This window comes from Sus scrofa, chromosome 6 (assembly GCF_000003025.6).
Source record: "Sus scrofa isolate TJ Tabasco breed Duroc chromosome 6, Sscrofa11.1, whole genome shotgun sequence".
Classification (NCBI taxonomy): domain Eukaryota; kingdom Metazoa; phylum Chordata; class Mammalia; order Artiodactyla; family Suidae; genus Sus; species Sus scrofa.
The window spans coordinates 106,543,574-106,566,871 of record NC_010448.4 but is presented as its reverse complement, the minus strand read 5'-3'; the positions used below and the strand labels follow the sequence as shown (position 1 = coordinate 106,566,871).

The 23,298-nt window shown below is 37.0% G+C and overlaps 1 protein-coding gene across 1 annotated transcript in view; it reads right to left on the bottom strand.

The window, feature by feature from the left end:
* Nucleotides 1-20,990, bottom strand: part of GREB1L (growth regulation by estrogen in breast cancer 1 like) — a 147,830-nt gene extending 126,840 nt beyond the window's left edge. The window contains 3 exon segments of the mRNA XM_021096163.1: nucleotides 121-280; nucleotides 15,337-15,444; nucleotides 17,629-20,990. Coding sequence (XP_020951822.1) covers nucleotides 121-277 — 157 coding nt within the window. The 5' untranslated portion in view covers nucleotides 278-280; nucleotides 15,337-15,444; nucleotides 17,629-20,990.

Here is a 23,298-nt window from a genome sequence, read left to right as displayed (position 1 = left end):
TCCGAGGACAGGGAGACTGGCATTAGCTAACATTTAACCCACTTATTTCACAGGTCCCCAGATCTGGAATTCCCCTTCTTTTTAAAGGAGTCTAGAAACGTGTGGGATTGAGAAACTTACCTGCAGATGAGAAAGAATGCTGGTCAGGGTCCAGGTACAGCTGGGAAAAAATTGGTCGTGGCACCACACTACTACATCTGAGAGAGGCTTCTATGGAGTTGTGAAGAGCTTCCTCAAATCGAGCAGATTTCAGCTGCCCAGCATATGAATTCCCCATGGTCTACACCACCCCCCAAAAGAAAAAGAGAGAAAGGAGAAATTGATATCATTAGAGGGCTATACGTCTGCAAAGCACATGTATAGCTGATATAACTATATTCATCTATCTTAAGATAGGAACTATATGACCTTTACCTATATTTCTTAAGACAACGTATCAATTTATCTGTTCTATCACTTTTGCTTCTTGTCTTTACAGTCCAAACCCATTTCAAAAAGCCCCTTTAAGGGATCTTGTATCGGAGAATCAAACTGTAATAAATGCTTTAAGTCAAGGTTCTCCAACCAGTAAATCAAGATTGACCTGTCAGTCATGAAGCTCAGCATGGTGACAATGGAGCCACACCTTCTTCAACTGGTGGGCTGCCATAACCCCACAGGAACACCAGCAGTGGTTTCTGAGTAAATATTGAATTACTTTTCTCTCTACTAATATCTTAATACCCTAGGAAGCAAAATGATTCTTCTCTGGAACAAAAAAATGAAAGTTTTATGATAATATATTTGATAAATTCTTGACAGCAAGATTCGAGCCTTTTAAAATTCAATGAACTTGTTCATGCATTTTCAGTATTTATTTGAAAAACAATGTTATTTCTTTTGCTTAGTCTTCATCACAATCTTATTTGAGACCCTTTAGGAAAGTATAGAACAAGAAATTTTGAAGCAATCATCTTTACAATAATAACTAATTGTATTGGCCATACCAACAATTCTCCAAGTATGATCTGAGGTCCCCAAGACCCTTTCTAGGGTCCATAAGGTCAAAACTCTTTTCAAAGTATTACTCAGGTATTACTTCCCTTTTTCATTCTCATTTTCTCATACACTCATAGTGGAATTTCCAGAGACTATATGATGTGTGATATTGCAACAGATTGAATGCAGAAGCAGACAGACTACTATTTTCACTAACTTTTTAAAGGAAACATAGTCATTTTACTTAAAATGTTATTAATGTGGATATGTAATAGGTTTGTTGTTAATTTTTGTGACCATAGCCATGCAAAAGTTCCTGGGCTAGGGATCAAACCTGAGCCACAGCAGTGACAATGCCAAATCATTAACCACTAGGCCACCAGAGAACTCCTATTATTAATTTTTAAGTTAATAAAATAAATATTTAAAATTTATCTTCATTTTTAATTTCTAATAAATATAATCCACATAAAAAATCCTAATTTTTTTTAACAGTATAAAGCATTTATGAGATGAAAAGTCTGAGAACTGTTGGGTAGACAGTATATTAAGCACTTTCTAAAAATTATTTTGTTTAACTCTTTTCCTCAAGTTAACCTCTTCCCACTTCACAGATAAAAAACCTGATGCTTGGAGAAGCCAAGTGACTTGCTCACTATTACTCTGCTGGTAAAGGTCAGACCCAGCACTCAATACTCAGACAACAAACCCTGCACTCCTAGGATATGGGTTCAACTTGGGTAAATTTCATTTCAAGAAAGGCAGTTTTGAGGAGTTCCCATTGTAGCTCAGCGGTAACGAACCCAACTATATCCACAAGGATGTGGGTTTGATCCCCAGCCTTGCTCAGTGGGTTAAGGATCTGGTGTCGCTGTGAGCTATGGTTGCAGATGTGGCTTGGATCCCACACTGCTGTGGCTGTGGTGGAGGCTGGCAGCTATAGCTCCGATTGGACCCCTAGTCTGGAAACTTCCATATGCCATAGGTACAGTTCTAAAAAAAAAAAAAAAAAAGGCAATTTTGAGAATATCTTAGCCCCACTTATCTCATCAAAGAGAGGGGATAGATATTAAATATCATCTGTATCTCCAACTCTGACTGACTCTGTAGAGAACAGGCTGAGAGGAACCTGAGTGTTCATCAGGCTCAGCAGGAAAAGGGAGCCAAGATCCAGGGGTGGTGACTCATGAGCAGAGAAGGGGCGATGCAGAGAACATCACAGCCCTCCTTTCAAGTTTCCCAGATTCACACAATGAGCCCCACAGGAGATTCTGGTGGCCCTGGACTGCCGTTATATGTAGAAAAGAAGGCTTCCTACATGATTCCTGGTATTAGTGAATAGCATACAGAGATTTCCATTAGTGTCTCATTTATCGAAGTTTTGTTAGAGATTCCTATGATTTGGAGGAAAAACTGGAATCATATTTTGGCAACCTTTCCCTTGGTAGGTAATAAAAAACTAAATGACCAGGTTACTCTTCACAAGAAAAAAACATTCTATAACTATGTGAGGTGATGGATGTTACCTTAATTGTTGTAATCATTTTGTAACCTAGTCATATGTCAAATAATTATGGTGTACGCCTAAGATTAATACAACATTATATTTCAATTATATCCACTAAAACTAAAAATAAATAAATTACTAGGTTCTTACTTATAATAAATATATACCCCAAGGTATACATACATATAATACTCAGTTAAAAGTGGTATAAGTGAAAGAAAATCAACAAAGCCTGTCAAAGGAAATTTTCCTGATACACCAAGTTTTGTCCAAGCATCTACAAACCCCACCACTACAACTATAAGCATTTAATTTTTCCTTTTTTGGCTTTATTTTGAGGGGGCCGCACCTGTGGCATATGGAGGTTCCCAGGCTAGGGGTCAAATGTGAGCTGTAGCTGCTGGCCTACACCACAGCTACAGCAACTCGGGAATCTGAGCCACATCTCCGACCTCTGCCGCAGCCTGCAGCAACACCAGATCCTTTACCCACTGAGCAAGGCCAGGGATCGACCTGAGTCCTTATGGATGCTAGTCAGATTCGTTTCCACTGAGCCACGACGGGAACGCCAACATTTAATTTTTTTAAAGCTCAAAAGCAACTTATTTTTGGAGTTCCCTGGTGGCCTAGCAGTTAAGGCTCTGGCATTGTCACTGCTGTGGCATGGGTTCAATCCAGGCATGCTATGGCTATGGACATGGCCAAAAATAAAAAGCAATTTAATTTTCAACAGAACCACACATGACCAGAACGGGGTAAAGATTGGAGGAGAAATATGCTGTGTTACTAGTTTACGCATAAGTTAAAATCCAATAGCCATTTCAACTTTCTTCCTCACTGAAGGGAGAAAAATACCAAGAACTAGCACAGTCAACCATGGGATTTCTTACCCATGGAAAATAATGGAATAACTTCAAAAGTGGACGGTTAGCCTTTCTCCAGATCACTAAATGCCTGGAAATCTTGCCTCTTCTTAATATATTACCTGCTCACCAAGTTATCTTTCTTTCATCACTGAAAACTTACATTCTCTAAAAGATCTTTTTGGCTGAATAAAGGAGTGCCCAATTATATGTGGAAGATTGCACAAGCTCAATCCCTTTCATTTATACATAGTTTAAGGAGCAATACGACAGATATATCAAATAAATATTATGCTAGTTAAAAATATTAAACCAGCCTGGTTTGGTGCCTTTCATTTCTAGCCTTTCCCCTTCTCTACAGAAAGACGGACAAAAGAAGAGGGCGGAATAAAACAGGGAACCTCTATCACTGGTAGCTTTAGGAATCCGGACTGGATCAGTAAGGAGAAGAGTAGCTGGGGAAACAGGGGGTGCCTCCCCTCAGTTCTTCTGCTGAAACAGAAAGGAGAAGCAATATGCACTGAGGGAGGCTTCTACTTGATCAGTAATGTTTTTATTCCCTTTTTGTCAATGGTTTCATGGTTGATAATTACTGTATTATTAATGCAGTAATTAGTTGTACAGTAGTTAAAGGAAAAACTTCTCCTTGTCTCCTGTGTACTTAATTCCCCCAAAGACTTTTTAGCATTAAAGCATTGATTGGATTTCAGAATATATATATATTCTGACTTTTCAAATGTTCAGTCATATGTGAAGCACATAGCACCGTGGTAGGTGTCTAGCAGGCAGATGATATAGCTGGTAATGGTCTAGTGGTAATGGGAGTAGCAGTCATCATCATCATGATTGCCAAGAAATATGAAAGGGAACATTCTTCTTTGAACCATTATAATAAAACAGTAATATGGGGAACTTACTAATTACCAGGAATGTACTATCACTGCCCCCATTTTTAGGAGAACTGAAGCCTAGAAAAGTTAAGGAACTTGCCCAAGGTTATACTATGAGGAAATGGCCAAGACAGGAGTGGAATCTAATCAGTCTTCTACAGCAGCAGTTGTCTCAGGCTATCTAATCATGGATGCCCTTCATTGTTAAAACACCTACAATAATAACCTAATTGGGTAAATGGATACTACTCAATTGCCAAGCCTAAATAAATAAATAAATAGAATTAAGAAAGAAGATTTTTGGGGGTTCCCGTCTGTGGCTCAGTGGTTAATGAATCTGACTAGGAACCATAAGGTTATGGGTTCGATTCCTGGCCTTGCTCAGTGGGTTAAGGATCCGGCATTGCCGTGAGCTGTGGTGTAGGTTGCAGACATGGCTCGGATCCCGAGTTGCTGTGGCTCTGGTATAGGCCGGCGGCTACAGCTCCGATTTGACCCCTAGCCTGGGGAACCTCCATATGCCGAGGGAGCAGCCCAAGAAATGGCAAAAAAGACAAAAAAAAAAAGAGAAGATTTTTGTTTGCTTGTCTACACATATCACGGCTGCCAGACAAGGCTGACAAGGCAGTTTTAAAGTAGGATATGGGACTAACAGGCACAAAACCAAGCAACAACTTAAAAAATCGGAACAAATAAAAAACACCACCTCTCCTCTCAATTAAAAAAAAACCCCAAGCCTCACTGTAAATGTCAGATGAAAGGTAAAGGTGACAGAGTGTATCACTTCACAAAGAATAACTACATTGCCCCTCAGAATCTCTGGAGAATGGGTTCCAGGACTCAGGTGGATACCAAAATCCGTGAATGCTTAAGTCCCTTATATGAAAAGACTAGTACAGTTGGCTCTGCAAGTGGGTAGGTTGACTGAATCCTTGGATGCAGAACCCATGGATGCAGAGGGTGAGCTCTGCACACATACAGGTGGGGAAGCACAGATCTGCCCTAGACTCCAGAGCATCAGATCAATTTGCATCATGTCTCCTAATCTGGAGAATTCTCTTGACAATACCCTTTCCTCCCCATTGTTCTTAACTTTAGAATATGCAGTCATGTTTCATTAATTCATTATGCGGCAAATCTAGAAATCATAAACATTATCAACTGCCCAAAATATTAGGAATGTTTATACAATTTTTCCTATTTGCCTCCAATTTTCCCTTCTCTAAAAGAAATTACAGTTTATCTAGCAAAGACGAGAAAGTTTTCTAAAGCTCAAACGATAAAAAGAAATGAATTTGAGAAATGTATCTTCCTTTGTCTTTCTTTTCACACCAGTGTAAAAAAAAAAGTGCTAGATTTTAGATATTGCCCTATCTGTTACCATTAAAAAGTTAACACAATTTGGAGTTCCCGTTGTGGCTCAGCAGGTTAAGAACCCAACTAGTATCCACGAGGATGCGGGTTCGATCCCTGGCCTCAGTAGGTTAAAGATTCAGCATTGCCACAAGCTGTGGTATAGATCACAGATGCAGCTTGGATCCTGTGTTGCTGTGGCTGTTACAGCAGATACAGCTCTGATTCAACCCCTAACCTGGAAACTTCCATCTGCTGCAGGTGCAGCTCTAAAAAGAAAACTAAAAAAAAAAAAGTTAACTCAATTTATTTCAACTCCCCTCCTCTATCCATGGCAAGACAATTTAGGTAAGCAGAAGTCACAAGAAAAAGATTATGATATTAATTCGATATGGATTTACCAGAAATTTAATAAATATATTTTTCTTGTAAAGATAATATTGATGCAAAAAAGAAAAAAAAGCTAGAAAGTACATACAATAAACTGTTAGTGTTTATTTATTGATGGCATTGTTTTTAAATGATCTTTCTTTTTTCTTAGTGGTATCTTTCAATTTTTAAAGTAGTTAACAATATTGTAGTATAACACAGTAAATGAAAAGGAAAATATCATATAGCAACTGAACTAATTCTAACTCTGTGATTATTCCTAGTTTTAAAAATAGACTTATTATGAAGTAAGTCAAAAAGAGAAAGACAAACATGATATGATATCACTTATATGTGGAATCAAAAAAATGGCACAAAAGAACCTACCTACGAAACAGAAACAGACTCACAGACATAAGAAACAAACTTGTGTTTGCCAAGGGGGAGGGAGGGGGTTGGGAGAAGGATGGAATGTGAGGTTGGGGTTAGCAGATATAAGCTATTAAACATGGAGGGGATAAACAAGATCCTTCCTACCGTATAGCACAGAGAACAATATTCAATGTCCTGTGATAAACTGTAATGGAAAAGGATATTTTTTAAAAGTGTATATATATATATATATATATATATGTTTGTATAACTGAATCACTTTGCTGTATAGCAGAAATTAACACAGCATGGTAAATCAACTATACTTCAATTTTTAAAAATATTGATAGCTATAAAAATGGAATTATTACTCAAAAAGATGGCAAGAACAACAGAACTTCGAAGTGAACTCCCCTCCCCCATACCTTGCTGGTACTTCAGGATTCCAGAGGAAATAAAATTCATTCCAGTGCTTAGACTGAGAACTTCCATTAAGATCTCGTGTTTTTACTACACCTTCCAGTATAAGACTCCAAAATATTTTCCCCCAGGTTTGAAACACTTGGACTAGTCCAACCATCTCCCTCAACAAGACCTTTGACCAAGTATAAATATTTTCAAGGTACTGCACTTGGGTTACTAATAAAAGTTGACTTTTAAAACCAACTACTTGGAGAAGATAAATGATAAGAAAAAAATATTTTTAAAAGGCTTAATCATAGTTTGTGACTAGTAAGAACAAGAAAACTGCTACTTTTTTAAAAAAAAATCATGTACAGTTGGCCTTCATATGTGTGAGTTTCTACATCCAACCTCAAAATCAGTCCTCAGTTGGTTAAATCTGAGGATGCAGAACCCCACAGGTACGGAGGACCAACTGTACTAGTCCCATTTTATGGGACTTGAGAATCTGGGATTTTGATATCTGGGAGGTCCTGGAAACAATCCTCTGAGGATACCCAGGGAGGACTGTATATGCTAAAAGAAAAAGAACTGTATCTGGGATACTGCCCTAGAACTGCCTGGTTTTAACAGCAAATTAAGTTGTGCTAGATAGGGATATATAAATTTTTAGGTTTCAAATTTGTAGTTCCAAGATTTGTCTACTGAAAAGTCCCAGAAGCAACAACAACAATAACAATAAGCACTTCCCAATACTCTGTGGTTTCTTTTCTTTTTTCTTTTTTAGGGTCACACCTGCAGTATATGGAAGTTCCCAGGCTAGGGGTCAAATCGGAGCTATAGCTGCTGCCTATGCCACAGCCATAGCAACACTGGATCCAAGCGACATCTGTGTACATCACAGCTTGTGACAACGCCAGATCATTAACCCACTATGGAGGCCAGGAATTGAACCTGCATCCTCATGGACACTATGTTGGGTTCTTAACCTGCTGGGCCAGAAAGGGAACTCGGTCTGTGGTTTCCTAATACCATTCCCACTGAAAAGAACCAAGACTCCTTGAAGGCTCCAATTCCAGGTCTGGGGCACAAAATGCTACATCAGGAACTACACATTAGGTGGTTAGCTGAATTTGTGAATGTGGAACCACAGATACTAAGGACTGACTATAAGACTTGAGCATTGTGGATTTTGGTATCTCTGATAGATGGTGGAACCAATCCTTTCTTGGATATTGAGGGATGACTGTACACACAATGAGCCTTGTACCAGAAAGTAAAGAAGCCATCAGAGATGAAGGGGTCATGTCAAAAGACACAGAAAACAACATGAAGGGTTCCCATGGGCCAAGAATTTGAGAAATTGAACATAAAAGAGAATAAATGGAATGGACCAAAGCATATATAAGATATTAAAACTCACAAATTAATTTTGCTTCTCAAGAGGAAAAACAGAACTCCTCTTGGGAAACAAAACAAAACAAAACAAAACAACCCCCCCCCTCAAAAAAAAAAACACCCCTAAACCAAGCACCTGACTGAATGCTACTAAAAGGGAATGGAAATAATGAAACATTTATCCTGGTCTTCCTGTACTTCAAAGAAACTAAGCAGTTCTGGTTCTTGAGAGAGTTTTTATTTTTTCCATGAAGAATTTCAATTAATAAATGTAGAGGGACTTCCCTTTGTAGCTCAGAGGTAACGAACCCTACTAGTATCCATGAGGATGCAGTTTGATCTGTGGCCTCGCTCAGTGGGTTAAGGATCTGGCATTGTTGTGAGTTGTGGTGTAGGTAGCAGACACAGCTAGAATCTGTCATTGCTGTGGCTGTGGTGCAGGCCAGCAGCTGCAGCTCCAATTTGACCCCTAGCCTGGGAACCTCCATATGCCATAAAAAAAAAAAAAAAACAAAAAAACTACTACTTTGCAACCCTTAATGCAAAATTCATTTAGGCAGTAAGAGTAAATGAAGAGTAAATGATAAAAGGTTAGTGAGGAGGAATTAGGCTGTCACTTCCTGAACCACTGATAAAGTTTAGAATCACTACAAGTGAGGCAATGAGACACCCTGTGCCTCCCCATGGGAGGTGATATTAAGCACACACAACACCTAGGACGAATTTCTGCCAAAGGGTTTAAGAATGTAGTCAAAACTCTAAAGCAAACTTTCATTTATGGGATGGAGGACCAAGTTAAATGAAACCACATGGAAACAGATTCAGAAAGAGGGACAGGTGGACAGAGTGGCTGATCTAGTTTCTGCAAAGGAGCCAAAGTTTGTGACAGAACTAGAATTCAAATTTAGACTCAAAAGGCCATGTTAGTTTTTTTCCTTCACTAAACCAAGCTATTGAAAATAGAAAAAAAGGGAGTTCTTGCTTTGGTGCAGTGGGTTAAGAACCTAACTGCAGAGGCGTGGGTTCAGTCTCTGGCCTAGCTCAGTTGGTTAAAGAATCTGGCATTGCCACACGTGCTGTGTCTCGGATTCAATCCCTGGCCCAAGAACTTCCACATGCTGAGGTGTGGCCATAAAATTAAAAAAAAAAAAAAAAAAAAAAAAAGAGTTCCCGTCGTGGCGCAGTGGTTAACGAATCCGACTGGGAACCATGAGGTTGCGGGTTCGGTCCCTGCCCTTGCTCAGGAGGTTAACGATCCGGCGTTGCCGTGAGCTGTGGTGTAGGTTGCAGACGCGGCTCGGATCCCGAGTTGCTGTGGCTCTGGTGTAGGCCAGTGGCTACAGCTCCGATTGGACCCCTAGCCTGGGAACCTCCATATGCCGTGGGAGCGGCCCAAGAAATAGCAAAAAGCCAAAAAAAAAAAAAAAAAAAAAAGTAAGGGAGGGAGGGAGGACAAAGGAAGGAAGAAAAGAGGGAGGGAAGGAAGGAGGGAAGGAAAGATAAAAAAGAAAAAAAAGGTGAGAATGAAAATGATACAATCTGTGTGTGTGTGGTTGTTTCGGGTTTGAATTTTTTTTAAAAGGCACAATTGATTGACCGAATGCCAGGCATAACAGTACATAGACAATTTCATATAACTTGTCAGTTTTTGTTTTGTTTTGTTTTGTTTTTTTAAGGCCACACCTGAGGCATATTGAGGTTCCCAGTCTAGGTGTTAAATTGGAGCTAAGGCTGCTGGCCTACACCACAGCCATAGCAACTCCAGATCCAAGGCGCACTGGCGACCTATACCACAGCTCTCAGCAATGCCAGATCCTTAACCCACTGATCGAGGCCGGAAATTGAACCTGTGTCCTCATGGATGCTAGTCAGATTCCTGTCTGCCGTGCCACGACGGGAACTCCAACTTGTTGGTTTTTTGTTTTGTTATCTTTTTCTATACAGATGTTGTGACTCACTTTCCAAAATTTAACAATCATCCACCCAGCCAGGCAGCATTTATAGATATCCAACTACTGAAGTGATTAAGCACACAGGCTCTGGAGTCACATGACTTTAATTCAAATCCTGCACCCACTACCATGTGCAATACTGGCAAGTTATTTAATCTCTCATGTGTAAAATGGGGTAATACAATCGATATCATGAGGTTTTCTTTTTTCTTTTTTTTTTTTTTTTTGTCTTTTTGCTATTTCTTTGGGCCGCTCCCGCGGCGTATGGAGGTTCCCAGGCTAGGTCCAATCGGAGCTATAGCCACTGGCCTACGCCAGAGCCACAGCAACGCGGGATCCGAGCCGCGTCTGCAACCTACACCACAGCTCACGGCAATGCCGGATCGTTAACCCACTGAGCAAGGCCAGGGACCGAACCTGCAACCTCATGGTTCCTAGTCGAATTCGTTAACCACTGCGCCACGACGGGAACTCCCATGAGGTTTTCTAAACATGTAATGTTTTTAGAGTAGTGCCTGGCTCAAAATAAATGTGCAGTAAATGTTAGAGGTGATATGTAGGTTTATTTATTTATTTATTTATTTTTGTCTTTTTGCCTTTTTTCTAGGGCTGCTCCCTCGGCATATGGAGGTTCCCAGGCTAGGGGTCTAATCAGTGCTGTAGCCACCGGCCTACGCCACAGCAACTCGGGATCTGAGCAGCTCTCGGCAACGCTAAATCCTTAACCCACTGAGCAAGGTTGTGGGTTGCTATAAAACCCACAACCTCATCGTTCCTAGTCGGATAAGTTAACCACTGCGCCACGATGGGAACTCTGTTTTTTTTCTTTTATTTTTAAAACTTGGTTCTACGTTGAAGATACTAAGAATAGTAAGATGCGCTTCCTTGTATGTGCTGGACACTGCAGTAGATTTGGGGGCATTATTCTAGGAACGAATGACGTTCAATGTAAAAGTTCCAAAAGCTGGTATTTGGTAGTATATACATTTCATTTATTAAGACATTTTATAATCAAATATACAAGTCATTATTGTCCCTTATAGCTATCAGATTCTTTGACTTTGTATAAGAAAATTACTTGCTATAGGCATTACTGCTTACAGGCCCTTTCTCTGTTAAAAAATATTCACCGATAGATAATGTATGCCTACTAGGCCAAGAAATCAAACATGGTTCTTGCAAGCACATGGTCACAGTTCTCTCCTTTGTGCTCGTTTTGCATTTGATTTATTCTTTTAAACTGATATTTGTTGCTCTTAATTATAATTAGTTGGGTCTAGTATTTGTCTGACTCCATTAAATTGAAATCGCTTGGGGCAAAATATTTTGTTTACAACTGTAGTTGAGTTAAAAAAAAAAAAAGAATATATTGAACTTTTTTGTGTTTTATCCAATTTCACATTAAACAGGTCTGACGAGATTTTATCTCTTCTCAAGCACATTCCAAAAAAAGGACAAAATTAATGATGCATTCAAAACAAAAGTGTTCTATTTCATTTTTATTCATTTTCCTTATTGAAAATCTTTAGAGAATGCAAAAAGATTAAAATACAAAATTTCCAACTTCTTTAAATAGTTCTTTACATTTAAATCTGGGTGACTCTCTTTTGACAGTTTCTGAAGCCAAAAGTATTTTAAGTACTGACATAAAAACCTAACCTTAGAAAGTTTACTCTAAAATTAAAATTTTTTACCAATATATTTAAAGATATGCAATATGTCTTAAGTTGCTATAGAAATAATTCCTGTAATATGCCAATACATTTCATAATGATTATATTAAAAGTATCATAATTAAAAGATAAAGGACAATGCTATTTTTCCTTTGTGACAAGGAGTTACAAGTTACTACTGGAAATTTTTACTTTCTTCTTTGAAATACCAGAAATTCTTCTGTAAAATAAACACATCTCGTCAAGAGTCTCTGGAACTAGTATAATTACCAGAGGCAATCCCTGTGTTAGATCAAAGAAGCAAAACAATAATAGGAAACGTGTGACCTCTACCATGTCACCAGAGACCAATTTTTCAACAGGGAGAAGAGTCAATAATCCAGAACAGAAAACATTAAATAACCAGAAATGCTTCCAAAGTGTGGCTTACCACATCCATCAAGACTGCCACACTCAGTTCAGAGTCTCCAAGGTTTCCAAGAACAAACTTATGGGGATTTATCACGACAATCATTAAAATCTGCATAAAACACCAGAGGCAAAAACCAATTTCCCATTTGCAGAGTAGAATTTCAAAAGATACTAGGATAATTTTCCAAATTTCATTGGATGCTTTAAAAACCATAATGGGAAGAACACAGATGTTTAATCATTTTCCATATAATATTCGCCTAATTTTTCTTATTTCCCTATCCCCATTTAATTTTCCTAAGAAGCTGTTTGGGAAGCAGGCTATGAATATTAACCAGATCAATATAATTAGTAAGAACACATTAAAGACCTGCAGATTTTTTGTTTTGTTTTGGTAATACTGAGTCACTAAATCTAGAAACAGGGCTTTGGTCTCCTTTGTAATGTGTGTGGTTGACTCATAAGAATTATAAGGGTGCAAAGAGGGGTAAAGAAATTCCCCCTCACAGTAATTACAGTCAAATAGAAATACATTTAAAATTGATTTTTAAGAGGCACTGCAAAGAAAATCGTTGCTTTAGAATCAGCAAATTCTGACTGGTTTTCTTAGCTGCTACTGCTGTCTTCTTTCAAAGTCAGATATAAGGTAGGATTGAACATGCATATATGAATTATTTAATTTGTAAACACCCTTCTGCTGGTAAAAGAGGGGCTGAGCTTAAAAGAAAAAGCACTGGCAATTCAAAGCCACCATGAACATTCTGTTCAACGGATGTGTTGCTCCTACTACCTTCATCTTTCCACTGTGTCATCTGCCCCTGACTTTCCATCTTCTTATCTTATTAACGTTGCTAATTGTATTTGTCAGTTTTGCCACAATTTCAATGCTACTTAAACAGCTGTGGGTTTTCTCTAGGCAATTATCAGTCACTACACTTAAGTTTCTGAATTAGTTGTTGAAAGGCACTTTAACCTTGAGAAAATAGACACAGAGCATATTGCACAGCTAAGCCTTACATTTAGGTATATGTGGCTTTAAAATGGATAATTATTTAAAAGAATTGGAAAAATTCATACACACACATGTAATTCCAACTTACTGTAAAGTTAGAAATTAGCACGTAAATGCTTAATAAAGTCTCTTCTATACTAGCCATCATTTTATCTTTCCCCCTTACTATACATGTTGCAATACACACACTCCTCTTCTATACACAAGTGTAAAGTGTATAAACTGAACATCAAAATATCACCAAATTCCTCTGCCTTTTGCTACCTATCTGCCAGGTAGCAATACATTTCCAAAGTCTCCTCAATCACATAAGTGGTATCTTGAGGTCACGGGTTGTGTGGCAAAGATCTCTTACCACAGGCAAATTTCCCCTCTGTCTCCATTTTCTTTCAAAAAGAAAATTCTTTATTTGCTTTTCTTATTCTCTATTCTTGACTCTGACATTGATTTTCTTCTTACTACTACAAAATGCACAAGAAACACAGTCGGGGAAGCCCCAGGTTTAAGGTTCTTCGTCAACTGATACCCACTTCTATGACATACGACTAAATTAAAAAAAAAAAAAAAAAGAACTTCTGTAATCCAAGACTAAATGGCACTTCATTGATTCCCCTTTTTTGTTAAAAATAAATTCAAAGAATTTTTTAGAGTTAAGTTTTGGTGTTTTTAAAAGTTAATAATATCCTGCTTTAGAGTCAGTCAAAGCTTGTTAAAATAATTTTAAAATTAATGTAAGCTCATTCCTTACCCCACCCCTACCCCACCTCTCACCAAATTTTTGCCACATTTTGCTGCAAAGAAAGAAAAAGGTGATATTTCAACACTGTAAAATTCTTCACTGAGAGACAAGCATTGAAACGATAAACATTTTGGAAAGCAAAGTATACTCAAACCCTAACTGTTCTTTCAGACCTATATTGACTCTTATAGTAGTTGCCAACATTTGGTAAGGATTATCCTTCCATTAGACAAAAGCAAGCATTCCTTAGATAAATCAGGAGTTTTTGCCATGAGACTCATAAAACCTTTTCACAACACAGATTTTCAAGAGAATCCTTTAAGGTTTTAGGAGGCTGCTCCTTTTACTAAGTAACAAAATACACCCCATGGTGTCTCACTGACCCCACTCAGCTGTCCTTTGACCTCTTCAATTGTTGAAGCCTAACTCCAGGGCCTGCAGAATTTGCCTCCCATATCAAAAAGGGGAATGCTGCTTCCTCCTAGCACCTGGTGTAACAAAACGCAACAGTTCTCCCTCTCGGGTCTCCTCCACTCCCTCTCAGGCCCTTTTCCAGATGTTCCAGGCCCAAATGTTAAGCCAATACTAGGTTTCAAGATCTGTGTAGTCGCTATGAAGGAACAAACAGGGACAGGGCTGAAGTGGCAATGACCCTCTTGTTCTTTTTGGCCTCAAAAGGATACAACGGGTCATAAAAGAGGAAAAGATCTTTGGCCTCTCTTGGAAATGCCAGGCTATTTAGGCACGTTGTAACTTGCAAAAGGAGGGAGCTGGTCTTGGGTTATGCCCTGAGAAACCAGAGTTACCTTAAACAGTATCCCTAAATTCTCCATTCTAAGCAAACTTTTGATTTACTTTGATATGGGGGTGGAGGGCGGTGGGGGGGGAAGACAGTATTGGCTTTTTTCTTTTCTAAATAAAAAGGCTTCCGAAAATAGAAAAAGAAAATGTTTATAAAGCTTTTAAAACCTACATCTTAGGATCCTAATTATATGATAAAAAAGTTTAAATATATGTGATCATTAGAGATGGTTTGGGTTTTTCTGCAGAGGACAATAATCTAGATGTCTCTCTTATTAGACAACTTGAAAGATAAAACAACAATCAACAAAGCAGAATCAAGAACTGAATTCGTACTGTCTTAATTTAGGTATACGGGAAATATAACACAGAGGCTGCTGTAAGGAAAAAAAAAAACCAAACTTTAAAGCTGAGAAAGTGTTTTGGGTTTTTTTTTTTTTGTTTTTGATGGAGAGAATGGGGGAGGGGAGAGGAAAGCAAGGAAGAGAAGAAATGGAGGTAGAGGAACCAGTTTAATTACCAAAGACAGCAGCTTTATTTAAATTCTAAATATATTCCAAAATTATTTTGATCTTGAAAACTTTGGAAGAGGGGGCATATTATAATTGTACAATACCTTGGTTTATTTATTAACATTTTTGAGTCACGTTCATGATTAAGTTGAGCTGTCAACACTTCAGGGAGCCTGTTGCCTAGATTTTACTTGTTTAAAGCTTTTTTGTACCTGCAAAAACATAAAAAATAATATATATATGTAAAGACATGAATTAATTTCCAAATGCATTATATTCCACAAAACAGTAATTTAAATATTTACAATTCAACAAAAATTCCAATTAGAAATGGATTATCCAAGTCTTACACAACTCCATATATATCATAAATGGCAAATACAGATACTCCTCCTTCTTAAATACTCCCCAAATGATCACTCTTTATTCTATACACTCAAAAATAATTTCTGTTCTTAGGATTTCCCTCCACTAAATGTAAATTAAATAAATCTGTTTAGTCTGCATTTTGGACAGGTGTCACCATAATGCTTAAGCTCCAGATGATTTTTATTTGGGGGAATGAAATTAGTGGAAGATAATTTTCTTATGCTAAGGAGTTTGAGTTTTATAATCTCTGGTGCTTGACCAAAATTTATCTTCTCAAAGAACTATCAAAAATTTAAGACAACTAATACTGATTAAAATTACTTTTCTACTTTTTCAAATGAATGCTTTAATATTATCCAAATAAGAAAGCCTGCAAAATTAAAAAGAGCTAGTGTTTCCTACCCTTTTGAGTAGTGTATTCCTAGAAAAAAATTAAACTAAATAATTATAGTTATATATAACTGGTTGAAAATTACAGTGTGCATATTATTCTCTATGCTAACTACATGATGGTCAATATAAACTATTGCATGAAAAAGAAAGGAAATATAGTCATAAAGCATCAAGTAAAAACGAATTGTCATTTATTTTTATACATAACTTAGAAGTATTTCTATTTTGTTACTGTGTCTAAAAAGAAAATAAAAGAGGACTTTCCTAAGAATGTACTAATTTCAAAATGCATATTCACGACACTAAAATGTTTAAAATAATGTTAACATATATTTTCTTAAAAAAGTTTTCATTTTATTCTCCTTTTATGCCAATTTGAAAGAGAGGAAAGAGAAAAGAACCATTTTAGATTTTGAAAGAAAAATACCCTACCTCTTTTACTGTCAGAAAAATGTCTTCAAGCAAAAGAATAATTAAAAATACAAGACACAGATTTTCAACCTCATGTATTTTCTCACCCACTCACCCCCAAATAGACATCTTTTTCTAAATCAGAGGAGTCTTGCTCCCAACATCCAAACCAAAATTACCCCATATGGTCAGCAAGGTCAAACTGCATTACTGCCAATGAAACTATATGACTCCACAAGGACCTTAATGATTTTTAAAAAAAGTCAGTAATCCAATTCCAATAGCTCCAGAGTCTAAAATTGCTAATTTTTGGCCACGTGCTGCACACTTCACCTGCTAGTAATGACATTTTTGTATTTTCTTCTAATTACACTCAAAGCTAAGACCTTTGGCCCCGGGCCACAGACCCCTATTCAGGCTGCACATATTCTCTTAAACGACCTGATCCTTTGTTGTCACTTACTCTTTCATCTATTATTTACACCCATAGAGAAGGAAGATACTCCACCATTTGTATAGCTTAAAGCTTCTAATCATCTTAATTTCTTTGCCTTTCAACCTATGGTCTTTTTCATAGACAAATGCCAAAAAGTTTGACAAAATCATTTTTTTTCAACCACATACTCACCCCCACTTCCCCTTTCTTACTCCTCAATTAACCTGCTTCCTGTTCCTTCTCTTCCACAGGAGAGACTTTGTATCAGCTGAGATTCACAAATTTTGACTTTCACCAACAAAGTGAATTTCTAAACATGATACAAAATCTCTACCTTGTTCTCACAGATCGATAATGATTATATTTCTCTCATTAAAGAGCCTATTAAATTAAGCGGAAGCTTACTTAACATAATATCTGCCCCTAGCCTCCCTAGGACGGGAACATAGAATTTTCAGAATTCCCCTGTAAAAATGTCAAAGAAGCTTCAATAAACAGTAAGGATGTTAGTTATGTAGCTTAAACTTTTCAAACATTTTATTTTCTACTGATGCTCAAATGTTTATAAGGAAAGAAAAAAGAGGAAGGAAAGCATAAAGAAAAACATATCTAAAGAAAATTTTACAGATTAAAGAATTTTTAAATCTTTACCACATTTTAAGACTTCCCCAAATAGCAAAATCCTTATATAAAACATTCCATATCATTATAATTTGCCAACATTTTCCCCACACTTTTTAAAAATGTCCAAACATATTTCGAAAATCCAAAGCACAGAATTGTTTACCATGATGCAGATGTCCCCTTCAGATCACAGTAGCCACCCCAAAACTCTGATTTCCAAGACGTTTATAAAAGGACATCTGATCCATCTTTGCTCTCTCTTCCTCTATTGCTCAGCTTACTCTTGATTTCTAACAGTTATTTCCTTGTTGTCTGTCCTCTCTGCAGACCCTGAAACCCCTTGTCTTTTCTTAATTTCACCATTTGCTTCAACCAGCAGCTCACTGGAGACCCATCCATCTTGTAATGCCTAAAGTGACAGATGCTCTCAGGAACCACCACACTGCTGAGTGAACAAAAGATAACATCACCTCTAGGAACTCCAGAGAGAAATACAACTGCAACCTTAAGACAGGGGCTGACTTGACAGACATTGGACCATAAACCTCTTCTAAGCGAAAAAGAAAACAATTGCCACACACACAAAAAAAATCTGACACAATCAAAGGCAGAAAAGAGTGATTATTTGTGGATTGCCTTTTCACTCTGTGGCTCACTTTCCCCCCCCTCAACGCTTTTATATTGGGGCAATTCACTTGCCAAGAGGCAAGAGAAGTTCTTGTGGTGGGGGGAGGGGGGCGCGCTTTCTCGAGTATCTTCTTTCATTCAACAATATTCAAAGTGAAATTCATTCACATGTGTTTCAGTAAATTTAAGATTCATTGTACAGCATCCTTAAGCCTGACCCATCCTGTCTGCATAAAGCAATATCTAGACTCAGAAATGCTGGCTTGGTTCTACTGCTGTGAAACGCATATGCATGCTTTGCAAATTAAATACACATTAGAAATTAAAAAGCAACCTGTGATACAATGTCAACAATATGTCAGCTCATTAAAAAAACCCTCACCATTCATTCATAAGACAACCTCCAGCTTGGGTTGAAGATATAGTTAACAAGATGATTCTGGGAAGAACTAGAGCTCTCTCTCTCTCTTTTTTTTTAATAACAAAGAAAAGGTCATATTAATATCTCCCTGCAACTAACTAATGACATGAATGCTGTAGATGCAGGGGACTCTGCTTGATGCCATCTAGGTTTTTGTGGTTTTGGTTTTTATTTTTTAAAGTATCTTATTTAAAATCTTAATGCAGCAAAAAGCAAATTTAAACTCTAGCATTTAAATTTAATTTTAAATTAACACCAACATTTAGATAAATACAGTAAGAGAAATTTTAGAAGAATGGAAAAACAAAAACTGACTTGGAGGGCAATTAAGAACATTGTGTGATCAATGTCAATTATGAAGATTAACAACCTGTTTTTATAATAGCTCTCAAGCAACACAGAATTCTGCTGCAGCTAAATAAATACGTTATTTTCAAACAGGGTGAATGATAACAAATATCTTTGTTAAATCTAAAGTAAAGAGCTAAATGCTCAAGAAAAGTTCTGTTAACCTTATTTTAAGAAATGTCATTTATAATGACATTATTTCTTTAATACAAATATTTCAATTTTTCTTTAAAATTTTGCACAAAAAACCCTTAAGATACAATTATTTTTCTTTGGAGTCACTAATGACTCTTCATCCCTATTTTACTTGAAAAACATAAAATTTAAAATATACTTTTTTGTCTCCTACATTTGGATTATTTGTAGGATAAAAGAAAAATTTTCAACTTGGTAAATCAACATCTTTTTCTTAAACATTTTTTGTTTTCCTTATTTCCTCAAACACTTCAGTGTATCTGTACAAATAAAATAGTACGAATGCTTCACAATCTCAGAATTTCTGGTTTTTATTTTAATACTGGAAAAATATAACACATAAAATAATGAAATGAATATATACAATTATATAACTCATTGGGGAAAAATTAATTATAGACTGCTTATCAATACATAAAAGATTTGTTCTACTATGGACTTGATCTTTAACTAGACAACTTTGTTTAACACACTGACCTTAAGTAATCCTCTGAAAAAACTCCTGATCCAAAACTTTGGCATTAATATTGGGAAAGAGACATGACCTTGAAATGACAGTTGTATTGCAGAAACTCAAAAAAAGACTCAATTAAAATATCTACTTTTAAACACAATAGGATCAATATTGCATGCAGGAAAAGTACACCCCTGTGGAAAGTTCGTATTGCCTGATTGATCAAAAACAAAACAAAACTTCTTTTTTCAGGGCTTCTTCCAGATCACAGTCAGTGCCAGAAATCCACACAGGAAAAAAATCCATCAAAATGAAGCCCTAAAAGGGTTTACCCTTCACCATCCTATTTGCACTTCAAAACGCTGTAAGTCCTTCAGTTAAACCCCAGGGCTGAACCATTTCAATAATAAGAGAGGTGGCCAGCAGTGATTTATCTCCCATTTGGCCTCTGGACAGAGCTGTAATGTCTAGGAAGCTTCCCTTCCCTGACTCGAACCCTCCCCCAAGTCTCGACCTTCATTTGAGCCACTTTGGATCTGTAATACCTTATAAACAACTCATACGTTCCTTCCAATCAAATGTAAGAACAGTTTGTAACTCAAGATTTGAGTACATTTTCTTGGCAATGCTTTCACAACATGGAATGCTGCTGAGGTAATTAGAACATTGAAAATATCAGGTTAAATTTCAGGTTCTCTTTGCTGTAATAAGCTGGAGAAGAAACTTCCTTAGCATTAGCCTCCCTCTTCTCACACATGTTGATTGCTGTCAGAACTTAAACTTTTTCAATATACACCTGGATGTAACTTTTGGGCTACATCAGCCAACTTCTTGCAGTAATGTTCATGTAAATTTAAATCTCCGTACTATAAAATATCTTAACAAATCCAAAAATGTGGAGATTTCACAGGTCACAGACTCCTGGGTCAAAAAGAACTTAAAAACAGATATCAGACCACTACGACTCAACTGATTCATTCTACACCTCTTATCAAATACCTACGAGAACTGTCATCACATACACACACACACAATTTTCCTCTAGTAAAATAAACACCGAACAACATCATCAGTTATTTAAATTGAATTACGGGTTCCAGAAGTTATCATATGTGAAATAGTGAGGCTACTCCTTAAAAGTGGAGACTATTTTGTCACTAGGCATGAATTTTCAATTTCAAAATTATATTTATATGTTCAAAGAAGATGAAAAATATATGTACCCTTTTCCCTACCTGTTACTGTTTTCTGTTTTCATAAATGAGAGGAGTTTGTTTTTCTAATTGATTCTGATAAATTCCATTTGAATGCCACATCAGCAACTTGCCCTACATGAATGATTCCACTAAGTTATTCTAGTTTTACAAGATGAAAACTTTCAAGCTATTGCAACAACTTTATAAATTTAGACTTCACAGATATTAATGTATTTCATTTAAACCTAATATTAATTAAGAGAAGTTTAAAAGAATAAAATTAAATATATGACTGATAGCTAAACATACGGTGCAAATTTTTGTTAATTAAAGTAAAAGAATTATTTATTTTTTGGAGATGTTTATCAATAAAAATTATTTTTCTTCCATTAAAAATATACGACTATTTTATAATTCATTAGCAAATATTTTTCACTTTCAGAGCTCCAAACACCACAAATCATGAAAAAACCAACATGCACAGCAAATGACTTTATTGTATATGACCAGGTCAATGAATCTCAGATATGTGTGTGAAGTAACAAAAAAATTCTATCTGCATATATAAACCAAAAAAAATGAGCTGAAAAAAAAACTCACTGAAACAAATTTTGTCACCAACAACAATATTCAGGAAAACAAATTTCTTTTTCTTTTCTTTTTTTTTTTTTGTCTTTTTAGACCCTTGGCATATGGAAGTTTCCAGGCTAAGGGTCAAAATGGGAGCTGTATCGCTGGCCTCGCCACAGCCACAGCAATGCCAGATCCAAGCCACGTCAGTGACCCACACCACAGCTCATGGCAACACAACGCTGGATCCCTAACTCACTGAGCGAGGCCAGGGATGGAACCTGCATCCTCATGGATACTAGTCAGATTTGTTTCCAATGAGCCATGACGGGAACTCCCAAATTTCTTAACCTATCACATGACATAAAAAAAAAAAAGCTTTCCTTAGAGAGTCAACATGAGTAATTGATCCACCACAGAGGAAATATTCAATCTTCATTAAATATTTATCCAGTGCAATAGATTGTTAGGTCTATTTAGACCTCAAACAAGAAATAGTTCCTGTCTGGTAGGAATTAGGCCTTGGGAGAATGGAATGGAGATGAGAGGCAGTTTATCAGGTTATGACACTATATTTCAAAATGACAATGCTAAACACTGGAGATGTGCTCAAAATGTATGCTATTACTGTGAAATCTGATACAAAGAAAAATAATACTTAAGGGAATATTAAATTTAACAAATTTAACAAGGTTTGACTGGATAAGCAACTTGATTTCCTATTAATGTAGCACAATAAGATTTGAATGTTCAAGATCTGTGGTTCCCAATACTCTCACTGCAGCCAAGTCACCTGCCTTCCCCGGGTCTGTTTCCTTATCCATAAAATGAGGGAAAAAAGTAATACATTTTCAGATTGAAAACACTATGGTTATAATGGGGAATAGGAAAAGATCCCGTTCACCTTCCTTTTTTATTGTCCATGCCCTCAGCATGAGGAAGTTCCTGGACCCACACCACAGCAGTGACCTGAGCCACAGAAGCAACAATGCCAGATCCTTAACCTGCTAGGCCACCAGGGAACTCTAGGAATCATCTCAGTGACAGAGAGGTGATAATATCAATTTTTAAATTGCCAACATTTATTTAGGTGATTTTTCTCTGTGTGTGTGTGTGTGTGTGTGTGTTTGTGTGTGTGTGTGTATCTTTTTAGGGCTGCACCCATGGCACAGGTGGCAGCTCATGCCAATGCCAGATCCTTGACCCACTGAGCAAGGCCAGGGATTGAATCTGCATCCTCATGGATACTAGTTGGATTTGTGACTGCTGAGCCATATAAGGAACTCTCTATTTAGGTGATTTAAGTGAAAATTTATACACAGAGAAACACACTAAGTTTCTAAAAGAGAAGCCTAATCTTTGCAAAAATACCTGTTTCTCAAAAAAAAAAAAAAAAAACAACAAACAATTTCAATCAAAGTAACAAGAAGTTGGGGGGAATGTTATGAAAATGTTCAAAATTCATAAGGAAGAGTATCAAAGAAAAGACAGGAAAAATATTTTCAAAAAAGGTTACAGGAGAGGTTAATAAAAAATCAGTGGTAAGTCATAGTATGAAGAAAGAGCTTTTGGCTATTAATTCCATTCCACTAAATCCAAAGAACATTTTTCAGTTCCCATCTAACATGCCCTCTGAGTATATTCCTTGAAATTTCCTTCCTCAGGATTTCATCTGACTACTTTCTGGTTTTGCTCCTTCCCTACGCTACTTCTCAACTTCCTTTGCACTTCCATAATACACTACCCAGCAAAGAAGTGTTGGAGTTCCACAGGGTTTAGTCTGTGGCAGCCATCTTCCAAGATGGCCCCAATGATTCTCCCTTCCTAAGTAATCACCTCCCACATCCAATCAGGACTGAATTAGGTAATCAACCAAATATGAAACAAGTGGCAGTATGGGATTTCCAAGGTCTTAAAAGATATCGAAGTTTTTGACTTGACCTCTTGAATCACTTGCTGTAAGAAAGGGCAACCACCATGTTGTAAAGACACCCAAGCAGCTCTGTGGAGTGGCCCTTGTAG